This window comes from Polyodon spathula, chromosome 4, assembly GCF_017654505.1.
Source record: "Polyodon spathula isolate WHYD16114869_AA chromosome 4, ASM1765450v1, whole genome shotgun sequence".
Lineage (NCBI taxonomy): Eukaryota > Metazoa > Chordata > Actinopteri > Acipenseriformes > Polyodontidae > Polyodon > Polyodon spathula.
This window is the reverse complement of record NC_054537.1, coordinates 92,089,018-92,105,637: the sequence shown is the minus strand read 5'-3', so window position 1 is coordinate 92,105,637 and position 16,620 is coordinate 92,089,018. Positions and strand designations below refer to the sequence as shown.

The 16,620-nt window shown below is 38.6% G+C and overlaps 1 protein-coding gene across 1 annotated transcript; it reads left to right on the top strand.

Annotated features, from left to right (window-relative positions):
- The first annotated feature begins 729 nt into the window (after positions 1–729).
- Positions 730–14,721, top strand: LOC121313888 (secernin-1-like). Its single transcript, XM_041246673.1, has 8 exons — positions 730–970; positions 2,834–2,993; positions 4,190–4,371; positions 7,844–8,046; positions 8,455–8,649; positions 11,098–11,263; positions 11,670–11,850; positions 13,900–14,721. Exons 2-8 carry the CDS (start codon positions 2,835–2,837, stop codon positions 14,083–14,085), a joined length of 1,272 nt encoding a protein of 423 aa, XP_041102607.1. The 5' UTR covers positions 730–970; position 2,834; the 3' UTR covers positions 14,086–14,721.
- Positions 14,722–16,620: the final 1,899 nt, after the last annotated feature.

The following is a 16,620-nucleotide window of genomic DNA, read 5'->3' as shown; positions in this document are numbered from 1 at the left end:
GGCACAGCGTGGGGTTTCCTCTATACTGTGCAGAATAAGTGTTTTTTTTTTCTTCCTATGGGTAAATATCGGGACTGTCGCAGCCATATAAGGGACTGTTGGCATATATGGGTCTATTACAGCTAAGCGTCATAAATCAACATCTGCTATTCAATAATAATCCGGTCACGTCAGTTTTGTTGCCACTAGAACGTTATTTTTTAAATCTGTTTCGAAGTATGACCTGCAATTAAACTCTTCTGAGGTCCCTTTGTTAAAGAATATTTCTCTTTTATAAAAAGAGGCTTGTTTGTTAGAAAAGTTTTTTTTTTTTTTTATTTCTGTTAATTATTTATTTTTCTCTAAATGCTTTATAAATTGTTTCATCATCACAGGGGAGTAAGTGTCACACGCTAATCAAAGTATGCAAATAAAAATGTGAGAAGCGGCTTGAGAGAGAGAGAGAGGAGAAATTCATTAAGATGAGTATCTGCACTAGACCACTGTGTGGCACTGCCTGTCTCCGTGCAGCACTTCTCACAGCACAGTGATAGTACAAATACAGTTATGTATATTGTATAAACCTGACTGGCAGCACACATTTAATAGCTGCTCCTTATTTAAATGTAATTAACATTGATACTAACAATGTTATCATATTCCCAAACATGCACACATAATTCATTTTGCTAGTTACCACTATATACCATCGAAAAAACGTTTAGACTCAACCGTCATTACATTTCTTTTAGCCTAAAAACTAGGATGCAGCAGTTTATCGTGGCATTATATTTAAAACATTTACATATCCGAAATATAACCAGATATATCAATGTAAATTTACCATCCCACACAATACATTAGTGTTGTTTTTTTCCCCCAGAAATCAAGTGCTATTCCTTCCTCGGCTTTAGCCAATTTCGGTCACGTCACGTGACTCACTACCAGCAGCTACCTTGAGCTATAGAGACAGAAGAGCAAGGCTGAGCAGGTGAGACATCCTTCTTTCTTTTATCTTAAAAAAAAAAGAAGAAGGAACAAAAGTTGAGTTCCTGTAAAACACAAGAGAAGCATTGCAAATGCATATTGATTTGATTTAAGTTGTATAGTAATTTCATAATTGAGATTTCTAGTAATTGTACGTCAGGGGTTTTTCGGGTCTGGCTGTGTATGAGCAGACGCGAAGGACTCGAACGATGCCCACGTCTTGATTCGTTTTAAAGTACATATGTATATATCCTCGTACAGAACACTAAACGTTAGTTCTATATTGTTCATTTGTTATTGATTGCAAATTGCACCTCGGAGTCTAACCTTGGTTGCCCATTTACTGTTGTTGTTGTTGTACGGCACGGTACTTGCTTGTGTGTCTTGTTTAGGATTTACGGGGCAGTATTATTTTAACTTGGTGTATCCTTTGCATGCCAGCAGTAAGTCGTTGTGTTTAGAAAGCTCACAACGTGAAACAAGGTTATATAGTTACATCTCGCCATACAAATATTGTTATATCTTTTTTTTTTTTTTTTTTTTTTTTTTTTTTTTGACACACAGCTGTATGTATGCATATTTATAAACAAAACCTATGAGTAACAGTGTAGTGGTGTTGGGGACTATGTTAGCATGTTTGGAAGGACCCATACGACCCTATCTGAGAGCATCATCATCATTATATTTATATATATATATATATATTTTTATATATATATAATTTTTTTTTATCCACAGAAACAGGACAAAATGGCCAAGTCAGCTTGAAGTTAATAGGGAACTATTGGCCAGCTATCTCTGTACATTATAGCTACTAATAATATCATTTCAATAGCTTTTAAGCACACTCAATGACTGAAACTTATTATAGATCCTCTCTGGTATATTGATGTAACTAGTATTTCATATTTTTGTCAAGTAGATGTTACTTTACTGATTTATTGCGTAGTGTTACTGGGGAGCTATGCCTGTGTCAGTAGTGCGTATGCGTTATTACATTGTTCCCCATGGAAAGCAGATGTAATAGTTTACTAAAACAGACTGTAACATGCCAGGGAAAGAAGTGCTGTGAAACTCGCTATGAGACTGACACCTGCTTAAAGGAGGTAGTGCATGTAGACAGTGCTTCAGTTCATTAACTGCTTGACCAAATGAGCCTGGCTCTTTTGCATGTTAAAAGACAAAGCTACAAAGGGAAACTCATCAGGTTTTCTCCCCGGTCTCTATCTGCTGGTATAAGAGTTTCAGCTTAAAAAAAAATTAAGCATTTGTCATTCCATGTCAATTCAACACATTCATGCCTTTTTCTAGTGGTATCATATATACAGGCCAACTTCACTATAACAAACCCCCATGGGACCAGGATAAATATTCCTTATACCAGGGTGTTCACTGTAATAGGGTTTGGTAATTTGCTGTATCAGAATAATAAAAAAAACATCCAATTTGAATTGAACTTTAATATATTGTAGTAAGTAATGGAGATTACTTCAACATTTAAATGGTATGTTTAAAATAAAACAACAAATACATAAAAAAAGAAAAAAAGGACACATGCTGAATACAGTAATTACATGGCATGTCCTTTCCCTTAAAAATAATATCCAGTGCAGATTGCTTCATATTTTTCGTGTTTTTCTCAATGCACGGTTACAGTTTGTGTGAAGATGGCGGACAGGCAATGATTGCATACGTCATGCATGACTCGCACTACAATAGCTTATCTTTGAATTAGATTTGTCTTTGAATTAGCTAACCATGGTGTTTGTTTTTTTATGAAATATGTAAATGTTGGTGTCAGGATTAAGACCAAAAACTATATGTGTGTGTGTAATGTATACGTAATGTTTCTTGTTTGTGGTTATAGGATGGCTGTGGCTCCCCCCAGTTCAAGTTTTGTTGCTTTTCCACCTGCTGCGGAAGCTGGTCGTGTTGTCTTTGGGAAAAACTCCACAAGGCCGAGAGGTGAAGTCCAGGAGGTGATGTACTTTCCATGTGCTGAGTATGAGCCTGGAGATCAGGTTGAGGTAAGAGTTGCGCGTGGAGCTCAGGTTGAGGTAAGAGTTGAGCGTGGAGCGCAGATTGAGGTAAGAGTTGAGCGTGGAGCGCAGATTGAGGTAAGAGTTGAGCGTGGAGATCAGGTTGAGGTAAGAGTTGAGCGTGCAGCTCAGGTTGAGGTAAGAGTTGTTGAGCGTGCAGCTCAGATTGAGGTAAGAGTTGAGCGTGGAGCTCAGGTTGAGGTAAGAGTTGAGCGTGGAGCTCAGGTTGAGGTAAGAGTTGAGCGTGGAGCTCAGGTTGAGGTAAGAGTTGAGCGTGGAGCTCAGGTTGAGGTAAGAGTTGAGCGTGGAGCTCAGGTTGAGGTAAGAGTTGAGCGTGGAGCTCAGGTTGAGGTAAGAGTTGAGCGTGGAGCTCAGGTTGAGGTAAGAGTTGTTGAGCGTGGAGCTGAGGTTGAGGTAAGAGTTGAGCGTGGAGCTCAGGTTGAGGTAAGAGTGCTCTGATATCAGCCCTGAAATGCAATGTCTACTCTGGGTCTAACTTTACAGGAGAAACCTGTTAATATATACTGTAAGATATTAACACAAAACACATTCCATTATCACATCAAGCTTGGCACACAGAACTCCACTCTCTTTGTACGTTAGTTGGCCACAAAGCCGCGTGGGATAGACAGTGGTGAAATGATGTATCTGGAAACAGCTGGGCTACTTCATGTATATGTGATGTACCAGGTGTACCCAAATCCGCTGTGGCAGGCATATAAAAAATGAATCGCTCCTGACTGTACACTTCACTTGTCTCCAAGAAAAGGTGCAAAATTAAGCTGTAAAAATTAAAACTTTACAGATATTAAAGGTATGCTAAATACAAAATCACCAAGTTTTAAAATCCATTTTCTTGCCTCTACCGCTAACAACAAGGCTATCCCTGGTTCCTCTTGTCTTGTGTTGAGGATCTTTTTGTTTCTTTGCTTTGTTTGGTAGATGCAGTTATTTAAAGACAACACAATAGATAGGTTATCATCTTCCTGGGGTGTGGGCTTTCTTTTATCAAAGCAGATGTCACTTTGCACAATTTAAGCTTTGCTTAGTTATTCTCTCACCCAGACTGCACCCCATGACAACATGAGACCATTTGAACACAACATATTAATTAATATGATGTCAAATGCTGTGTGGGTATACAGTGTGTTTAATGATATCTCTTTTTCTGTTCTTGCTATTAGTGCACTTACATTACAATTAATCAAGCTGAAAGGACTCACGCTGTTGTCCTAAGCAGACCTGCCTGGTTGTGGGGGGCTGAAATGGGAGCCAATGAGCATGGTGTCTGCATTGCTAATGCAGCTGTTGTAACAAAGGAGCCTGGTGTCCGGACAGAAGCCTTGCTTGGGATGGATCTTGTCAGGTAAGCGATTGCCAGAAACCAGCACACTAGTAGCAATAATCAACTATAAATATTGTAAAGCCATCTATTAAATTAACTACCCCCCCCCCCCCCCCCCCAAAAAAAAAGAGAAATGTTCAAGTTCCTGTAATTGGTCAATTCTCTGCAACACACAAAAAAAAATAATCGTTTTATCAAGGGTTGTAGTAAACTGACGGAAAAAAAAAAAAAAAAAAAAAAAAAAAAAAAGCTTTAGCCTTTTCTTCAAGTTTTAGAAGAATTGTCTATTTAAAAATGAAGTGGAAAAGGGAACCTGGACATTTTATATGTAAATATTCTGCACAGGTACTGTATGTTAATTACACTGTAAAATAAGTTACTTCAGTGTTATCTTGCATGTCCACGTCAGGAGTAGATAGTAAACCTTTCTAAATTGTGTTGTCGTGTAGCTTTTATGCTCCCAGCTAACGTATGCCCTTGACCTTCAGTGACGGGTGGGAAGATATAACATTTCATTTTAATGACAAGGCATTGCCTTATATTACAAAATCAAACTGTAATCCGGATCACATACAGCGCCCTGGAACATTAATATATGCTAATGTTGTGTCACTGGCAGTAAGTCTGCTGCCACTGAATCAATCAAAAGTGACCATGTAAGCAGTTGTGGGTGCAGACAGTGCAGTCATTTCAATCCTGATTTAACCATCAATTGAATATTGTCAAAAGAAACTAATTAAACCACTTCTATTTTATCCATCTAGTTATATTTATTTGATCTTTCTTTCAGATTTTAGTTTTTAATTTGAAAGGATCTGCTCAGAATATTCAGTGCTCCCTCACTATAAGGTTCTTGATTATAACATACCTTGGATATAACGCTCCTACAGCATGTCCCCCAATTCCCTATACTAGTGATTCATGCAATATTTCTACAGTAAAAACAGTACCGGTGTTGTTCAAACTGTAAACATCTTTTTAATCTAACTTCCATTTCTGTCTCTCCTTTTTGATACACAATCTGAACTGAAGAAAAGCTGCGCTGGCACTATAACACAGACTCTTATTCAGCATTCATTTTATAACTAAATAAATATTAGGCCTATTACATGGTTATCTTTCCTAATATATTTTAGTTTTTTGCTGCGAGAGGAGCTGCAGCTTTCTCCGAGACAAGTCGCTTCAGCCCCACTCCAGCAGCTGACCGTGGGGCGAGCCCATTCCCTCTTCCTCTCGCCCGACCCACTCTCCTTCTCGCACTTGGTTTGCTTGTCTGTTGCTTCGAACTGAACTCCCGTCTGCCATTTAGCCAGGCTATTTATATTTTAAAATTATTAATTATTGTTAATTAAAATGATCCACAAGTGGGAATGTTATCTTAAAAATATAGCTTTGATTACATGATGCTTTATGCATGGTTAATTCACGGAAAGTTGCATTTTTGCTTCACTGTATGTACATTATAGAGATTGATTTTATTTTGTATTTTAGTCAGCTGTGTGTCGTTATGTGCCCTGTCGCACCCCCCACCCCCTCCCCCGTTTATAATGCTCTTCGGTTATAATGCTCATATTGTGTCCCCCCCGAGATCCGCTTTATAGCGAGGAAGCACTGTAGCATAGACCCCAGTAATTCACCTGCCATGGATTCATGCAGTCATGTTTCGAATCCCTGACATGCTGAGCTGCCATGCTTGACTGGGGACTCACAGGGAGTGCTGGTTAGGGGGGAATGTCAGGCGATCTGATCATTTTATTTACTCTGAAAGAACTGCATAATTGCTCTCGTATTATTAGTTTGTTTTAGTATAGGAAAGATATTCAATTTCATGCTTCCCCATAGTTTTGGTGAATGTATTTATGTACTTAATTAAGTCAATATCATTGTGAGCAGTTGAGAGAACTATTTAGGTTTTAGGAGCGTGGAAATCTCATCCCTTTTAAATGCTGTGACAGAGAAATTGTCTGGTGCTCTGTAACAGGGAAGACATGTCTTCAGAATATCATTTCAGTGCAGTGTTTTTTTGCTCCATTTTTGCACCACAAAATCAGGGGCAAGCGACATTCTCAACTGCACTCGCATTTGCGTTGTGATCAGAATACAGACCTAAGAGTTTTAGTTTATAGACAGTAAGAGTTTAAGATGTTTGTGTTAATAAAAGGTTTTTAAAACATACTTTTCCTGTGAAACTATATAAAATAGGTAGTAAATGAAAAAACGATTTAAGTCAATGATTAAAAAACCCAAAAAAAACAAGTGATTTAAATCAGTGATTTAAATCAGCCGATCCTGAGGAAAGCTGAGAACTTTCTATATTCTAGTGTAGTAACAGATGCCACATTTTAAAGGGAAATTCATATTTGGTATAACGTGTTATTTTCAAAGCGGCATATTTTAGATCTATATACTGTAGTGAATGGGAGTGCTCAATAGGTACGATGCATTGTATTGTTTTGTTAGCTACAGTCACTTTAAGCAGTAAGAGTTGCCCTTCTTGCTAGGACTCTTGTTCAACCAATCATGATCTGCTCACTCAAGCCATTTAATAATTCACAACAGTGCACACCCTTATTGTCATTATAAAATGATGAAGGAAAATGTATAACATCCTTGCCATCCTTGAATTGAGTAAAGAATATGTTTTAATTTGTAATTCTACAGTATATCTTGCAGAAATGGGTTTAGGATTAATATGAATCATATTTCAAATCTATTTTTAAAATGTAATCCATTGCTGTACGTTCACTGCTGAAAATGAAAGTCCTCTTGGATATAAAAATGATCTGCTGTGAGTTATGGCAAGTACAATTTTTGAAAACCTTTTTTGCATATTAAGAAGTTTTATCATCAGTTATATTGAGTGAGAAAGGGGAGTGTTAAAATCAAACATGGTAGGCGGTTACAGCCTCCTAATATATAAGCCATGGTAGATTAAAAGATTTGGAGTACCAAAGAGTCACCAGCTATTTAATGAGTCAGCAGCTGCCTAGTTCTTGTGTGTTCTCACTTTTCATCAATTCTTTAGCTTGGTTTGGTGTTGTATAGTAGTTTTTGGGGTTGTTGATTTGAACTCTTCCCTTATTATCCTCCGCTGGGAGGCAGTTGTACTGTACCTATGTTGCTCTTTACACATTTTTCTACATATCTGGAGAATCGCTTGCCTGTTGTCATGGAACTTGGTTTTACAAATATTAACATATGACATTGAGAATACTGGATTCTGACTATATATGGGTGTGTCTGTCTATCCATCCATCTGTACATTTTTTAATATATCTGGAGAATTGCTTATCAAAGTGTGATTAAATATTGAATTGCTACAGCAAATACTGTTGACAGTCATGGTCATTAACCTTTTTTTTACATACTGATACATCTCATTTTTTTTTACATACTGATACCTCTCCTGGACAGGCTGTTTTGATAAACCAACCCACATTCTGAACACATTCAGTTCATTAAAATCTCAGAAACATTTTGCTTTTTATTTTAGACTTGGATTAGAAAGAGGATCAACAGCCAAAGTTGCCTTAGACACCATAGTGTCCCTTCTGGAAGAGCACGGTCAAGGTGGAAACTATTCCGAGGATGGGAACGCCTATCAAGCCTTCCATAGTGCTTTTCTGATTGCTGACAGAGAGGAAGGCTGGGTGCTGGAGACTGTTGGGAAATACTGGGCTGCAGAGAGAATCACGGGTTAGTAGATCCAGACATTCTGTTACAATCAGCACTGCTGCTGTCAATCTCAGTCTGATCTCGTTATCTCCCTGTGAAGCATCTCTTTCTTGCTAAAGAAATCGTTCAGATGATTGTAACCCAAAAATGCTTGCAATGTGTCAGGCATTAAAAGGGTTGTGCTTTTTAGCAACAGCAAGGAAAACACACGGCATAATTGGGATCCAGTATGTTCTAGAATTACAGTCAGAAGTGCATCACAGAGATCTGTGTTAAATCTCCCAAAATCTTGTGAAAGAAAAATCTGTTTTTCATATAGAGCTTTATTTTTTAATTTAATTAATAGCATTTGGTGTTTTATTCTGGTTACTACAGCTGATCATGTATTTTTTACCCTTTATACTTGTATATTTGTATTTCTTTTCACAGAAGGATTTAAGGGCCTTTGCCGGCACTTGTCTATAACTACAAACATTGATGCAGAGCATCCTGAGCTTAGACTTTATGCACAGGAACAGGGGTGGTGGAGTGAGGGACAGGAGTTCAATTTTTCTGAAGTTTTCTCATCACCAGATGAGGAAAGTAGCCCCTGTGCTGACAAGGAATTCCTTGGAAATCAAGAGGGTAAGAAGGGTGAACTTTATAAAGAATCCGCTTTCAGGGTCTGAAACTAAGTGTGACATTTCTGAGCCGGGCCAATTTCACAACACATAGCAACACATCCTTAAGGGAAGTCAGAGGTTAATACTTGCATTTGTCATGATGAAGCGCTTGTGTTTGCTGTCTAATTAAAGCAATACACAACATTGTGTTTTCTCTCAATGTTTTGGCCTGCATCTTAAAGTATAGTGACGCATGTATTAAAATAGTCAACAAAAGACATGACTGCCCGAGTACACAGATAGGAACGTAACTGACTGCCCGAGAAAAGACGAACAAAATCTCAGAGAATGATGACTAGGAGAGATTCAATGTTGTTACAGGCATGATAATTTATCAGTATACAATATGCTTAACCAATATGCTAAATAAAAAAATTCTTTGTACAGGTAGTGGACAAAAAAATTGAAACACCAATGTAAAGTCACTTAATAGGGTGTTGGGCCACCACGTGCAGCCAGTACGGCCTGTATGCACCGTGGCATAGAGTCTACCAGCCTCTGGAATTCTGCAGGAGGGATGCGGCACCATTCTTCCACGAGAAAGTCAATCAACTCATGCCTGGTTGATGGAGGTGGAAAACGCTGACTCAGGCGTCGTTCCAGAATATCCCATAAATGCTTGATTGGGGTCAGATCTGGTGACTGAGAAGGCCATAACATATGGATAACATCAGTGGCATGCTCATCAAACCACTGGGCAACCACACGTGCTGTGTGGATGGGGGCATTGTCATCCTGGAAGACCCCCCTCCCCTGGGGGCAGGAAAAAAAATGCTGCAACGTGGGTTGAAGATGATCACTCAGTACCATTAAGTAGCAATTAGCATTGACCTTGCCTTCTAAGGGAATGAGTGCTCCCAAACCATGCCTGGAAAATGCACTCCAGAACCCTTCAATCAGGGCAGTAGAGTTCTTTAGGTTGGGGCCACACGTGCACTCTTCCATTTGTCGAGAACATGGTGAAGCTGTTTGCACCACTGGACTCGCAAACGTGCATTGCCAGGTGTGATGAGTGGTTTGTGCACTGCAACCTGACTGGTATCCTGCTCTGTGGAGTTCTTGGTGGACCTTTTTTGATGAAACTGGCTGCTCGCGCCCCAAGTTGAAATTTGCAGTCAATTGATCTGCAGTTGCTCGCCTGTTTTGCCTTGCACTTCGATTTAATACACGGATATCACAACATCATCTTTGACACTGCTGTTCGTGTAACATCAGCAAGTTGAGCTGTCTTGGTCACTGAAGCTCCTGCCAAGCGCACCCCAACAAACATCCCTCTTTTCAAGTCACTGAGGTCTCCTCTTGCAGGCATGCTAGCCATTATTATAGGCAACCAGGCCTGTCCAGCATTTTTAGACATGACCCTAAACATGCTGGGATATTATTTGCTTAATTAACACATGAGCCAAACCTGTGTGGAAGCCCTTGCTTTCAGTGTACTTGGTGTCCCTCATTTACCCAGGTGTTTCAATTTTTTGTCCACTACCTGTATGTGTAATTGAGGTTGTATCTTTATAAATGCATCTTTATTTATTTCATGTTTTAGTTTTTTCTCAAATTGAGGGTGTGAAATTCTTAAATTCGAGGTTGTCTTAAATGTGTCCTTTTAAATAAACAAAACAGGACCCTTTCTGACAGAAGTACATTGCAGAGAGACTTTTGCACTGTTAGATGGTTGATTTGCATAACACTGGGACCCAATGCACATGCTTTCAATCATCTCAACAGCTGTATTTAGTCCAATTCATATAATCTGAATAGACCCCAGTGTTCCACGCTGCTTTAACGTCCTGTAGCAGAGGTCGTGCTATGGACCTGCTGCTGCCAAAAGCTGTTCCTGCATTTCAGACACGTATAATTAAGAAGGAAGTCAAGCTCAGAATGGTACTTTCGTTAGTCAGCAGGCACCCTGGCGTTTCATGATTGACTTTGATGACATCCTAAGTTAAATTATCATTTAATTGGCGGTAGAATCTTTTATCTCGGTACGTTACAGTATATGCAGAAACCAACAATGATTGATTCCACTTCAGAGTGCAACAAGTGAGGTTGTCTGGGTTATTTATTGTAATTTAATTTTCTTGGCAATATAGTTAGTTATCCACCTAAAGAAAATCTAAAAATATACCAGAAGTGGGGGATAAAATTCAATGGGACACTCCTTGTGAGGAAGGCATTCCCGAGACAAGGACCACTGAAAGTACAGATTTATGGACAAGTTAGCAGTATATTCGCTATGGATATAAAGCTCATTTTGCACCTCGAGAGTACTTTTTGTTAAAGTGCATTAAAACAAGGCGATTCAGGTGGTATACCAGTTGTCTCTGTCGGTTACTCTTTGCTGTAAAGCCTACATGCAATTTAAACGTTCCACATGTACTGTAAGATTTGGTTTGCTCTCCTTGTTTTGCAGGAGGCCTGACAGTGCAGACAGTGATTGATGCCCTTCGAGACAAGGATACTGGTGTGTGTGTGGACTCGGAGTCTCTCCTCACCACAGCCAGCATGGTGTCGGTCCTGCCTCAGAACGTTGTCTCCCCGTGTGTTCACTTCTTCACTGCCACGCCTGACACAGCAAGGTGAGCCAGCCAGGCACACTCTGTTTCCAGATTCAAGGAACAAAAACAGTGAAGAAAATAGTTTTTTTAAACACAAACTCCACCTTAACAGCACTGGGTTGGTTCTGTGCAAGGTCCAATTAAAGAGCAGTGTTCCTCAGTGCCCTTACCCAACTAACTAATTTGGACTAGATATAGAGTGTAATGCTGGAAAGAAGGTTAAAACTAAAAATAACATTTTTAAGGGCAATGCACTGACATCCAGAAAAATTACAAACTGTGAGATGCAAATTAAAAATAGACTGCTGCATTGTAGGAAATGTATATGATATTGTGTAAAATTTTAGGTGTTAAAGATCTAGTTTCAACATTACCAGCTGTTTGGTAGTTTACCTCCAATGCTAAACTATTCTTTGTATCTTTTAAGGTCCATATTCAAGCCTTTTGTCTTTGTTGACAATGTGAAGCTAGTGCCTCAAGCACAATCCCCCTGCTTTGGGGAGGGGGACCCAGTAAAGACACAGCCTCGCTTTGAAAGCAAAGTTGACCGCAGACATGAGTTATACAAAGCCCATGAGTGGGCTCTGACAGTAACTGATACTGAAGAGGTAAGGAACTGCATGCTTTTCTTCATCCTCATTAATCTGAACAAGTGAATTGCTTCTCAGCAGACCAAACTGTATTAATAACTTTTAATGTCCACATAGCCTGCAGCTACAGCATTTCAAAGCTTTCTTCCCTTGGCACCAACTGGGAATTAACATAGTTTGAATACATATAAAAAATCATTTTTGGCAGTACAGCACACCAATAACTCTTTCGACACCGCAGACTTTCACACAGGTCTGGGAAAGATAACTGCAGGCCACTATTGTAGGCTGCAGAGTAATACCATATCAGCAGCAACAAATAACACAACATGTTTACAGTAAACAAATAGATAAATAATATACACCAGGCTTACATTTGATAGCTATTTTCAGTGTGGTTTTCTATTGTACCTGGATATCTCTGCCTGTTATGGTGATTATATAGGGGAACCTGTTTCATAATAAACGAGTTTCATGGTGTTTAAACAAAACCTCTGTCTGCTGAAAAAAATATATTACTCTGAAATGTAAGCTAGTGTAGTATTTTGAACACCAGCAATAAAGGGCCCTATAAAAATGTTATCCTGAATCATGTTTCTGTAGTCTTGAAGAGTTAACGCGTGCAGAAAGTTGTTTGAACATGCAGTGAATTAGCCTAATGCATGACAGGACAATTGAGCTGTCGTACATGCCTGTCATGGTCACGTACATGTCACTCCCATATGCATACCTGTGTTAGCTAATGGCTGGCACATGCTTTTTACTGTGCGCTGTTTCTGCACACCAAATCTGACTGTCCTGCCATAAATAATTTTGATTCTACAGCTTGATGAACTGTTTTTGCCCTATACGTCCTTAATTATTCACTTGCATAATCTGTTGACTGGCCATAAACAACATATGAGGATGCTGCTTACACTTACTAAGAGCTGTAGATTAATTACTAAGACAGCCTGAATGGTTCACCTGGGAGAGATTGTGTTTCTTTAGAGGAATGGAAGGCAGCCTGAATGGTTTTCTTTAGAGGAATGGAAGGCAGGCTGAATGGTTCACCTGGGAGAGATTGGGTTTCTTTAGAGGAATGGAAGGCAGCCTGAATGTTTCAACTGGGAGAGATTGGGTTTCTTTAGAGGAATGGAAGGCAGCCTGAATGGTTCACCCGGGAGAGATTGTGTTTCTTTAGAGGAATGGAAGGCAGCCTGAATGGTTCACCTGGGAGAGATTGGGTTTCTTTAGAGGAATGGAAGGCAGCCTGAATGGTTCACCCGGGAGAGATTGGGTTTCTTTAGAGGAATGGAAGGCAGCCTGAATGGTTCACCCGGGAGAGATTGGGTTTCTTTAGAGGAATGGAAGGCAGGCTGTCTTCAGGGCAGTTGTGCTGTCGTTGTGCTGGCACATCAGTTATAGTGATGTAAAATCAACTTGTAAGTCATCTAAAGAAATGAATATGAAAAACTGACAGTGGCTTTTATTATGTCAACTGGCTGAAAGATGGTTTGTGAGATCTGAATTCATATTTTAGTTTGCACTGTGATGCTAAACCACAGTTAAAAAACTAGCTGTTTTGAATATACTAACTTATATTTTGTAATATAACTTATACTATTGTAATGTTTAAGCCTGAAGGCATTCACTCTGGCTCAATTTTGTATTGAGCTTTTTTAATTGAACAGTTAAGATTGATAGAGCTAATAGAGGCTGTCTGTCTGTGCGACCGACTGTCTGTATTGCCCATCTGAATCTGGAGGTACAGTATATGGATGCACTTTTCATCCATATCTCACATGAGGTTATTTTATATATTCTGAAAAGCATTCAATTGTGATGACACATCAGACATTATTTTGTACAAGTGTTTCAGATTGTGAGGATCTGGCATATGAAGGCCTCTGTCCCCAAGATTTTGACATGTGCATACAGTCAATATATAGGTAATTGTGATATTTTTAAGTTAATGATACCTCTAACTTTACTGCAGTTGAAAATATAATGGTATACAGAACTGCGAGATTAGGAAATTGCCCAAATTAGACAAACGCTTCAAAATGTCCCCTCTGTTCTTTGAAGGAGCCAGGTCAGAAGCTCAAAGAGACCATGCTAGATCTGGAGAAGCAAGGCCTGCAGGCGATGGAAGACATGCTGCTCAGCACAGAGCCTCTAGACCCTGCTGAGGTAGCTGACCTCTTCTACGACTGTGTTGACACAGAAATCAAATTCTACAGAGAGGTGTGCCCTTTTAAACACAACCAGTGAATAACAATCTGCATAAAGGTGGGTATGTAAACATGTAGTTCCAGTGCATCTTATACTGTACATAAAACAGTTCCTGAATGTGACATTTTTGTGATTTATAATTGTAATTATAATACACTCCCAGCGATAATTTCCTATAATTTTTGGTGTTTTACAGTCTTGTTATACACGATGGTGGGGCAACCTGTCTATAATATGATTAGGTGGTGGCTCAAGACCTTTGTTCAATAAGATTGCCTGTGTATAATAAGGTTGGTAATAAAACTGCTAAGCTCAATTTTCATCACCAGTACATGAAATCATCCAACGCCAACCAAAAATGGCCTAGAGAATGTTCTACTCTGATTATTACTAATAGTGTTGTACGAAAAAATAAGCATTTCAGTTATATTTGTAAAGAATATATGCAAAAGGAGGAAAATCAGGTTGCCAAAATTTAAAACTAAAAGCATAACATGCTTTCCTATAGCAATTCATTTTATGTTTTTCATTGCATTTTGTGTATTATCTATTGAAGCCTAATGAAGAAGGGAAAGCTACATCAAAATTAAGTGTAGTCCGCCATGATCAGTCTCTTCAGCAACGTTAGTTTATTATTGAACAGGGATTAGTTCAGAGATTGTAGCTCATACCAGAGTTTTTGTACACTGTGTTGTATGTGCTCTGTGCACTGCTATTGCTGGTAATGTCACAAGCTGTTCAGTGTGTTGATATGTAAATAAGTCCTGTTCGCCTGCGGGGAATTACAACTTCAACCTCTGTCTCGCTCTCCTGCACGCACGAATGCACGCACCCACACGGCAGACAGTTTCCCTGTCACAATACCCTGTATCTTTCTAAATAAGAGATTTAGGGAAGCTCCCTAATGAAAGCTGAATCTCAAAACAATAATTGTGTGAATATAGGAATTGTTACAGTTGTGTATAATGGTATTTAAAACAGGATTTATTTATCTGCCTTTTTACAGATCCGCCCTTAAAGCTGGTTCACACTGGGCATACAATTCAGACAGACGATACGAACGAACGCAGGCTGTAGTTCACGCTGAGCGATCGTCTCCCTGCGTTAGTTCATTCTGATTGGTTTAAGAAAAGACAACACTCTTCTGGATGTTCAGGGAGTTGTGCACACATCCTCATTTAACTTCTACACTGTATAACCACAGCGTCTCTTTTTATAAACAGGTGATCTAAAAAAAAATTATTGTGTTTGACAGCAAATGCCACCATTCAGTTTCATGGTAAAATCACTGACATTCGCCCAAGTCTGTTGAGCTGACCCACTCAATTTAATCATCCCTCTTTAATACATAGGCAGCTGAGACAAATCTAACATGGTTTAAATTCCTGAGCTGTTAGTTTTCATTCTGATTATTTATTTATTTATTTATGTTACCATACATGCTTAATAATAATAATTATTATTATTAGTAGTATTAGTTCTTTACACATTTTCCACTACACCTATACAAGTATAATTTATTTCAAATAATAAACAATAAATGGTATTATTTTTAAAATTCTAAAGGAAAGAGAAAGGCATGTGATTGGTTGAACGTGAGTGACGTCACCAACTTGACACTGAGAAGTTGAAATCTACTAACTCGTCTGCAGCATCTACGATTTGAATGCAAGTGGTGTAGTTGTAGCGTCCATCTGAATCGTATGCCCAGTGTGAACCAGCCTTTACTCTGGTCCCACCGCAGTCCGCTACGCGATTACTGTATTGGCTTACTCATGAGAACATTTCGTGTGCTAATTGCGTTGAGCTTTTGTAAAAGTAAAAGTAAATTGGGAATTACATTTTAAAGGCAGTAATTGTGTTATTAATTACCGTGTAAGAGACACAACCACTATGGTGCTGCACTTGTACCAATATTAAAATGACTTTTTTTCTTTTTGCATTGTTGTTTGACAGTGGAATTCTATTTCCATTTATATCAGCCATTACTTGAGAGGCATCACTGGAAGTAGTGTTTTAACAGCTGAAATAATCACAACTATGAGGTCTAAAAAGTCTGTGTGAAATTAAAATGAACGGTTTTGATAATTACCTTTTATTGCACATTGCTTTTCTTAATTGTCTATTGTTGGTAAATTATGCAATAGTGCAACTTTAGAATTGCCTTACGCTTTAATGTGTGCAAACCTGTTGTGAGCTTCATCTGTATTCCTTAAAGATGTTTTAAAAAATAAATTATTGAAAGCCTCAGAGCATAAATTGCCTTTGGGTATTCTGTACTTATGGAGGTAATAAGGCACATTGTTTGGTCTGTGGTGCAAGCTTCTAATTTTGTGTGTACACAATATTGTTCCTCAATACTGTATTCGTACTAACAACAATCCTTCTCTTTATATAGAATGTACAGTGTGTCAATATGTATATATTGCATATATTTACAAAGTAATACAAATATACATTGAAAATGCAATTTAGAATATTACTACTCCATGGTACTGTTTGTATGTCCAACAAGACCCAAAATAAGCTATTCATTTACAGACCAATGCGGTATGTTTTATAACTTAGTTTCCA

Excerpts from the sequence above, each read along its gene's own strand:
- LOC121313888 (XM_041246673.1), top strand. The coding sequence starts at position 2,835 with ATGGCTGTGGCTCCCCCCAGTTCAAGTTTTGTTGCTTTTCCACCTGCT. Across the intron at positions 8,047-8,454 it reads GGCTGCAGAGAGAATCACGG|AAGGATTTAAGGGCCTTTGC; the intron begins GTTAGTAGATCC and ends TTCTTTTCACAG. Across the intron at positions 11,264-11,669 it reads GCCACGCCTGACACAGCAAG|GTCCATATTCAAGCCTTTTG; the intron begins GTGAGCCAGCCA and ends GTATCTTTTAAG.